Raw genomic sequence first — 10,003 nt, 5'->3', positions numbered from 1 at the left:
TCATCTGTGTTTAATTTGCTCGGCATGGTGCCTAGGCCTGTGAGTTCTTAATGGCACCGGGAAGGTTCTCCGCCTCGGAGTTTTCTATTTTTTATTAGCATTAACAGAAGAAAGAATAGGTCAAAATCTCGCTTCCTACTGATTGAAAAAATATCTCATTTGACAGATTTTGTAGGAAATTGAATGCTCTGCAAAATGTTTTTATACGATTCTTCCATAAACCTAACCGTTGGTTGAAATTGGAAAATTTTGTTTTCATATGTGTTTTAAAACTCAATAAAAAAAATTTAATTGCATAAGTCATAGTTTTTTAGAAAATTTAGTTTTGCAGGAATCTTACATTTTGTCTGGTATAAACTCTACCGGATGTTCCTTATATCCTAATAATATATTAGAACGTTTGCACGCAGTGAGTCCAGGTTCACACGTGAATCATGTCCGTCTTGTTGGAAATAGAGGTCGTCTGCGCGATTTCATCAAATTTTGGGAAAAAAGTCGGTCAACATTGTGTTATGATGCTCGCTATTGATGCCCACGGAATTTCCCGCCTCATTACGAAAGAAATAAGACCCGATGATGTTGCCATACCATAATCCATATCAATATGTTGATTTTCGGGGTTACAATTGCGTTTCCTGAATCACAAGACGATTTGATTCCCGCCAACAACGACAATTTTTTTTGTCGATGAACTAAGCCAGACATGGGGCTCAGCTGAGAAGATTTGCAATGCAAGTCGTAGTTGGCTTCCATCTTTACCAGCGCCCTATTGCCAAACCAAGGCGCTTCCAAGGTCTGTCGGCTTCAGTTCTTTTGCCAACCCAATCTTATATGGATGCAGAGCCAAATCCAAACACAAAATTCGCCATGTTGTCCTCGAAGAGAGAGCCAATTGTGCAGAATGACGCTGAACCGATTGATTGGGATTAGCCTCAATACTAGCCTGAATGACAGCAATATTTCGTGGCTTTTTTTTAAGAGTAATAAAGCACACTATCGTGCAGATTATAATCATTTTAGAATTTTGCAATTATGCGTTGAAAAGCGCCCTCAAAAAAAGCATTATGATGACAATATTTTGTGCGAATCGCTCCTACAGTAGCTAGCTGAAGAATCTCGGACAACTGCCAAGGGTTGTACCAAAGTGAAACATGTCATGATGAAATGACAAACCTTACTGAACATATTGACTAAATTTGACACAAATCTGTAAAGAAACATGACCCCCACAAGCTGTCAAAAACATGCCATTCCTTTCGACAGACGCTCTACTGTGATCCCCTGTACCAAATTTAACTTTGGTAGCTTTGTTTTTGGCATAGTTATAACATTTTATAGATTAACGATCAAAGGCATTGTCCCATTTGTAATACCAAACTTCCGAGGGTGCCATGGAACATCTGCATCAATCGCATCAAATATATTTAAATTTTTATTCACATGCGGATTTCATCTTGTCTCCTCATGCAGATCATTTTTATATGCACAACTCTATATCGCGGATAGTTTTAGGCAACACAAACAACCTTTAGGTTAACAGGTTGCTCATATTTCAAGATTATAAGAATGTTACACTTAATAATCTGTATGTATTTTATTTCAAAGTAATTTCACGTAATTTATTCCATGTAATTCTTCTATTCCTTCTATTTCACAAATTTGTTTAATAATCACAACCGGCAAACGGTTACCTTTCTGACTGAATTAGGAGATATGTATTCAGACGTAGAATTACTCCTAGACAAACACAGTCTTATATGCTTGAAATATATGATAACCGTTGGCAATTTTGTTGATAAGCTTATAAAAACCCCAACATGAATATAGTCTTTATAAAACAAATAGTATGTTTCAATATTTTGCTGTTCTCCGCCGAAAAAAGATAGGTACTAAAGTAATTTACAAATGTTCATAGAATATGTATACAATATACATATGATTGGTAGCACTGGAGATATACGACTGCAACGACATTTATTGACAAAATACGAAAAGACTTACCCAATATATACATACATAATATTAGAAATATCATTTGAAAGTGAATACTGAAATGTTGCATATTTACAATAAGTAAAAATTTCCTATAGGGTCATCACGTAATATACATATAAACATTTGTACCAAATGCATAAGAATTTTCAAATAAATATCAGCAATATGCAAAATGTAGCTTTAGTGTTTTACGACTTTGCGCTCGGTATGGTGAATATTTCAGGAGTGCTGCCCATATTGGGCTTAGTGATTGCGGTAATTGTCGAGGTACAGGCGGAAGGATATTATAGTATAACGTCGCCGGGCAACATAAGACCCAATTCTAAATACAGTATATATGTAAGTGTTTATGAGGTACAGGACAATGCGAGAATCGGTCTCACTCTGAAAGGGCCAGAATTTAGCAAAAATACCGAAGTCGTGGTGCCGCCTAATTCTGGACAAAGTGTAACCTTTGAATTCGGGGATATTACAAATGGCACATATGTATTGAAGGCGCAGGGACTGTCGGGGATTATTTTTGAAAATTCCACGAATCTGGAATACGTAGAAAATCTACCAATGGTATATTTGCAAACTGATAAGGCACTCTACAAATTCGGAGATACCATACAATTTCGTGCAGTATTCCTAGATCAGTACTTGCTACCAGCAAAGGTCAACCAACAAATATCTATTGTTTTAAAGGTATGTAGACAGTGTACACGTGTACTCATACATTTAATATAATTATGTTATTATATGCTATAGATAAGTACGTATTTTTTGTTGTTATAGGATGCACAAAATAATATTATTGAACGTTTCGATGATGTTGTTCTTAATACCGGTGTATACAAGGGGAAACTTAAGCTAGCTGAGCAAGTTGTTGCGGGCATATGGTCTATGCAAGTTTTTTTGGGGCAGCAAATGTTGACGGAGAAAATTATCGAAGTGAAAGATTATGAATTGCCACTATTTGAAATTGACTTGCAGATGCCTAACTATGTGTCGCTGAAAGATAAAAACTTTTTAATTAAAGTAAAAGCACAGTAAGTTGCATTGCATTTATAAGAAAACTCTTAAATATATTTTAAACTTTGGGATTTTATATGCGTAAGTTAATGCCCTTATTATGGGGACATTGACAGGCAATATGTGGGATATCGTTAATGCCAAAATGGACCTTGATAATAATTGTTGTCAATTAACTGTCAGTTTGGTTGTTTAACAACTCGGTTCTTAATACAAATCGAATTGTGATCTCATATGACAATGAATCGTAAGAGCTTCTGTACACCTGCGAAGTGTATTCGGTATGTGAATTCCTGCTAAACGTGTCCTTTTTATATTGTGACGTACTTTTAAATGCTCGCAATTTTCAAAGATCAAAGCCGAGCGATATTTTGAGGTGTTGATTTATATTAAACTTTAAACTGTAATACACTTCAGAAATGCAAAATATTACTTACAATTCCGACGACAGACGGTTCTACGGCTCCTCCGCGGCTGGATGAATTTTTCTGCTGCGTTAGCGCTAGAAGGCTTCATCCAAACTACACCTCGATTAGATGCAATACATGCCGTGACTGGAGTCAGTTAGACCTGCTCAGACCATAAGATACAAAGGGAGTGGGCCACAAGTTACATGAATCCATACTGCTAACGCACTACTGCGTTCATCTGGCTTTTCCCAGCCACTCGAGTTGTCAAGAAAAGGATCCTTACGGTCCATAGCAGCTCAAACAGGCAGCATGACTCCCGTTCTAACCAGTAAACCAAACTACAAGGAACTTTTCAAAGTAAACAGGACTTAAAAAAAACAGAACAAATGGTTTTATAGGCAAAATCAATTTATTTTATTCAAAATAGTCTCCTTCTGCTTCAATACAGCTTTTTGCACGGTTCAAAAGCATGTCGAATGAGTGGTTTAACTCGTTGGCTGGAATGGTCGCCAGTATGCATGCCTTTTGAATGGTCTCTACGTCTGCATAACGCTTTCCTCTCATGGGAAGAAGTCGGACGGTGCCATATCAGGTGAATACGGGGAATGGTTAATGATTTATATGTGACTTTTGGTCAAATAAACCTTTTTAATGATGTCCTTCGAATGTTGGATTCTGAGCAAATTTTGGTCGTCAGTCAATTTGTGCGGAAAAACCCGTGCACACACCTTTCGTAAGCTCAAATGTTCGGTCAAAATGCGATAAATCGATGTTTTGGAGATGTTAAATTTCATTTCCATGAATTTCAATGATGATTTCGACTGATTTTTGATGAATTCACGCACTGTCTCGATGGAATTTCCGGTGATCACGGATTGTTGATCGTCATTTATGTCCTCACGACCACTTTGAAAACGTTGAAATGACTCGCGCACTCTGCTACGGGATAGGTAATCATCGCCATAAACTTGTTTCACCAATTGAAACGTTTCGGTAAAAGTTGTATCAATTTTAATTTAACGCACCAGTCGACATATAGATGGCGCCACCAGGGGGCTCGATTCAAAAAGTCCTGTTTACTTTGGAAACCTGCTTGTACATCACGCTCCAATCCGCGTGCGAGAATCACTCAGCAACTCCTGGTTCCTCGCACAGTCCATTCCGTGTCAGACCGCTATTCGTCGGAACGTCACATCTGTCAAGTGCAAGTGTTTTGTACAGATTGGTGTCATTTCAAAAAGTTTTCTGGCATGCGCACCACACGTGAGTGGAGTGTGTTTTATGTTGCCCGGTGTTGCAACAGAGTGCCTCCGCAACACCCTTTTGTGACGTCGTCATCCGACTCCACACTGCAATAACAGACCCTGTGGACTCTACGGATGCAACAATCACCACCTACACGCCACTAACTCATACCGAGTATCACTCATGGATGCTCGCGAGGAACTAGTTTACTACAATTCAACTGTAACGGAACAAATGGCAACTGAGTAAGATAGGAGAGCCCCATTCATGAGCTGGGAACACGCATCGATAGCGGCGGTCTAAGAAACCAAGTTAAACAGTCGCTTCTTCTATCTTCTGAGCGAGATAGTGGTGGAGGCCTGGCCTTCATACCGCAAAATACCGTGAAATATCGTCTCATCTATGGCGACATCGACCGTAGGGATACTACCCTTGAATGTTAGAATACAGCTATCCCCTCAGGCGCTGTCCAGCTCCAAATATTTAATATATAAATCCCCTTATCATATGTTGCCCAACAGATTATCACATAGCTAACATAGGTGCGTTACTTCGTGGTGAAAACTGTTTGGTAACAGGCGACTTTAAAGTGCATCACGATCTTTGGCATTCCTTTCTGTCAAACGATCATAGCTGATGGAGCTAGAGTGACAGATAGACGATTCGACATTCAGCACAATGAATGATGAAGCATCCACCAGAGTACATATATATATCCACTACTTTAAAACGCACATATATATTATATGTATTTTTTTTTTATAGGGTCTGCAAAGTTTCTAAACCCATGAAAACTTAAATAATCCCATAGAGTAGATCTTAGAAATTACAACTTTTTACTCTTTTTTTATTATTCCTTAGGGAATGAACTTATTTTAATATAAATAAAATGATAATTTTTATAGCTACACCTTTGGCAAACCGATATTTGGTACCTGTGTACTCACATTCAATGTAACGAGAAATAATGTACTAAAAAAACAATATAACTTGCAAGAGGGTGAGTTGGATATTCCAATCAACGTAAGGGACCTTGGTGGAAGGCTAAGAGTCATTCCCATAACTGTCGACGTTCTAGATGGCGCAACACAAACCTCACGTAAAATCTCGAAAACAATAAAAATTGTAGCCAGTCATTTTGAAATAGAAACACCCGACGTTGTTCACGAGTGCAATGGAGAAGATGAGACATTTGTCTATCGTGCTCGTATTTCACATAAAAATGGAAACCCGATCGATCGGGAAGTTTACCTCACACTTGATATGCGTACAAAAGATGAACTTATAAGTGATGAGATTGTAACTTATGCAGAAAATAATGGCGATGTTGATGTGAATATTGAATGCGCAAACTACGTCAGCATAAATTTAACAATCAAATATGAAAACTCAGAAAGCACGGGCGTTATACAACTATATCATAACAAGGAAGGCGGCGAAGGCGGACTATATGTAAAAACACAATTGTAAGATAACGAACACTTTCATGCTACACAGATATTATCGATATAAGTAAGTTTATTTTTAACTCTAGTCCCACGGTAGACGATGCAATAGAAATACGTCTCGTATCGCCTGAGGCCTTTTCCAGCTTTGTATGTGTAATTGTCGGACGTGGCAATATTGTATATACTGAGGCCATCGAAGTACCCAATGGCGGTTCGAACCATGCACACACTTTCTCTGTTACACCAACTTACGAAATGATGCCGGAAGCGCATATGTTTGTCTATTTTTTCAAAAACGGAAGGATGATTCATTATGAGACGAAATTCAACGTTAAGAATCAATTTAAAAATACTGTAAGTAGAACAGGTGACAGCGTTTTTGTATACAATAGTAAAATTGTTTCAAATATCCTTACTATATCTAAATCCATTTATATATGTTTAATTGCTTCGTTTTCAGATTTCCATCGATGCGCCAGATGTGGTCAAACCAGGCGCATATATTAACTTAAATATCGACACGGAGCCAAATTCGTACGTTGGCTTATTGGGTGTGGACAAAAGCGTGTTGCTGCTAAAGTCAGGCAATGATTTCGACGCCAAAACAATTTTTGACGATTTAAGGAATGTGAATAGTACAATATCAGGAAGTCATGGACTGCCAGGCATAACAGCTGGCCTTGTAACAATGACGAATACCCATTACAATATAGGTGGGGTAGATTAGCGTTTACAGTTATTTAATAAATAATAGTTGTCTATTTTTCTAGACAAGGGAATCATTGGAGATAATGGTTCGGTAAATCAGTTGGGCGCCAAACCAATTGTGCGTCGAAATTTCTTTGAAACTTTTGCGTTTGTAGATTTTACGAGGTATGTATAGCTGTGATTGATTACTTCGTGAAAGTATGATAAGTAGAGATGTAGATTTTTCCAGTATACAATGCCAGTTTACATAGTATGCAATGAGTTTAGCTCTCTTATAAAACTATATAATACAGTATAAATCGAAAACTTAACGCTTAACTATTAGTTAAGTAACTTAACTATAACTTAACTCTACCTTCCAAATTTGTTATAAAATTTGTTGCAATGGATACTAATAGATAAGTATTTCGAATTTCAGTGAGGATGGCCATGATGAAATGAGGCAAAAAATACCTGATACCATAACTACTTGGGTGCTAACAGGGTTTTCTCTTAATCCAAAAACTGGATTTACGCTCACAACAACACCAACGAATATAAGGACTTTTTTGAAATTTTTCCTTACTGTTAAACTGCCACAATCCGTAAAATTAGGCAAGTAAATCCCATATTGAAGCCATTGAACTTTAAATAAATGTATGTATAACTATATGGAACTTAATATTTTATAGGCGAGATTATAGAGCTGGAAGCAACGATCTTTAACTATTTACGCGTAAATGTACCCGCTACTATCACATTGGAAAGGCTAAACGACGAATTCGAGTTCTTCTTAAATCCCAATGAGAAACAGCATGCGGTGAGAGTAAATGTGAGGCCAGAGAGAACACAAACCGTCAAGTTTAAAATACGCCCCAAAGTGGTTGGCATGATAACACTCAAAATGACGGCGCAAAGTATCTATGAAAACGATGTGATTGTTAAGCAGTTAAAAGTCGAACACGAAGGTATCACGGAGTGGAAAAATGAAGACCTCTATATAAATGGAGAAGAAAGTAAATCAGTACAACTCAAAATACCACAGAATATTGTGCTTGGCTCAGAACTGATTGAGATTTCTGTTATGGACTTTATAATGGGATCCATGTTGAATTTGATTAACAATGGTGAGAACTTCGCGCAACTAATTACCAGCCCATCAGGTTGTGGCGAGCAAAATATGATACATCTAGTACCAAATTTGATGGTACTAAAATATTTACAGGTTAGATATGTTTTTGGTTAATACATATACTCGCTTATAACAATTTTCTGTTATCAGCATTGATAATTATTTTAGAATAAAAACAAGTTGCGATTTACACGGCAAGTTGTCGTTAATTAAATAATTATCATTTAAATTTATGCCATTATCTCTTCTCTTCTCTTCTAGAGCACAAGTGCAACGAATAAGGCAATTTATGATTCAGCAAAAAGTTATCTGCAAATTGGCTATCAACGAGAACTCACCTACAAAGTTCCTGATCATTCGTTTAGTACCTGGGGTAAGGCGCCAGGTAATACGTGGCTTACGGCTTATGTTATACGCATTTTTAACGAAGCGAAGTCGTACATCTATGTGGATGAAAATATTCTTAAGAATGGACTCGCTTTTCTAACGAGCAAACAACAAGCCGATGGCAGTTTCAGAGAAGATGGCAGTTTATATGATTTTGTTACGCTCAATAAATTGAGTGTCACTGCATCTGTGGTGCTCACTCTACTGGAAAATACGCAATATTTAGATCAACATAAAAAAGTTATAGATGACGCTATAGGATACATTAGAAATAACGTGAAGCAAAATAGCGATATGCGTGCCACTGCATTGTCTTTATATGTGCTGCATTTGCGCAAGGATCCCATGGTTGAAGAGCTTTTGGGAATATTGGAAGCGAAAGCAATGACTAGCGGTGACCATAAATGGTGGCAACATGGCCAGACGCCAGCGAATATTGATGTTTATATAACCGGTTATATATTAATAACAATGTTGGAATTGAAAAAACCAGTTACACCCATTATCAAGTGGATAGTGTCAAAACGTAATAGTAACGGCGGTTTTGCATCGACTTTCGAAACGGAGGTAGGTCTGCGCGCCTTATCTATTTATGCCGCCAGATATAAGGAACATGGCACTACTTTGGATATTGATGTTTACTCGCATAAGCAATTGGTGCACACGTTCACTGTTGGCGAAAAGAATAAAGATATTAACAAGAAAGTTGAGGTAATTAATAATAATAATAAATTTGAAATTAAATTTTGAAGACACATTTATTGCAAACTCTCATACCACACAGCTTCCTAAGAATACTCGTGAACTGCAGTTCACTGCAACGGGAAGCGGCAAAGCGACTTTCCAAATTTCGTATCAGTACAATACTTTGGAACCCTTAAGCGATACTTTCCACTTAAATTTTACCATATCTGATAACGCGACTGCGAGAAAAAACTTGAAAGCCTGCATGCAATTAGTTGGTGAGAAACTTGAACAGTCTAATATGGCAATATTGGAAATTAACCTGCCAACAAGTGACGAATTTGGCGTCGACTGTTGTGACATTAAGCTGCCGAAACAAGCAAAGGTAAATATGCTTACAAAACGTCTAACTAGAGGGTTAAGGTTCTAATCGACAAGATTATCCAGCGTCAGTGCATTTACTTATCTGCTAACGTTTTATTGTATATTTTTAGAAAATGATTCGAAAATCAAAACAACAGCTTCATGTGTACTTTGAAGGTATAAGGCGAGATGACAGTGATTGCGTAGAAATACCAGTGTCAAAAGAATTTGATGTAGACAATCTAAAACCGGCGGTGATTAGCATGTATGATTACTACGAAAAGAATTTGGTTGATAAATATTTTTACCAAGTAACGCCATAATTGTATTTGATTAGTGCGATGTATTAAAACTAATTCAGCTTCTAAAATAAACCGTGTGTGATATGAATAAAATTTTGAATTTATTACAGAGTTACGAGCATTTGACCGACTCGACTATGTCGTATAAAGACTACACTAGTGGATCAATTTTGTTTTTAATTATTTTCTAGCAAAGATGTCCGACAGTATGTCTAACACGCCCACAGTAAGAAGTCTAAAGGTGTTTGGAAATTGAGAAGAGTCTCTTCGCGACTGATATTAATTAAGTTACATATTCTCATTTTCGTACTCGTTAAGACGGAAATGCATCACTCA

The 10,003-nt window shown here is 37.2% G+C and overlaps 1 protein-coding gene across 1 annotated transcript; it reads left to right on the top strand.

Annotated features, from left to right (window-relative positions):
- The first annotated feature begins 2,192 nt into the window (after positions 1-2,192).
- LOC120767980 (alpha-1-macroglobulin-like) lies at positions 2,193-9,760 on the top strand. Its single transcript, XM_040094398.1, has 11 exons — positions 2,193-2,682; positions 2,773-3,026; positions 5,570-6,130; positions 6,199-6,466; positions 6,573-6,825; positions 6,883-6,985; positions 7,239-7,414; positions 7,492-8,024; positions 8,193-9,029; positions 9,103-9,387; positions 9,497-9,760. Exons 1-11 carry the CDS (start codon positions 2,203-2,205, stop codon positions 9,686-9,688), a joined length of 3,942 nt encoding a protein of 1,313 aa, XP_039950332.1. The 5' UTR covers positions 2,193-2,202; the 3' UTR covers positions 9,689-9,760.
- Positions 9,761-10,003: the final 243 nt, after the last annotated feature.

The sequence above is a fragment of the Bactrocera tryoni genome, chromosome 2, assembly GCF_016617805.1.
Source record: "Bactrocera tryoni isolate S06 chromosome 2, CSIRO_BtryS06_freeze2, whole genome shotgun sequence".
In the NCBI taxonomy this organism is placed as follows: Eukaryota; Metazoa; Arthropoda; class Insecta; order Diptera; family Tephritidae; genus Bactrocera; species Bactrocera tryoni.
Note: the sequence above shows the minus strand (reverse complement) of the source record. Positions and strands in the feature narration are given on the sequence as shown.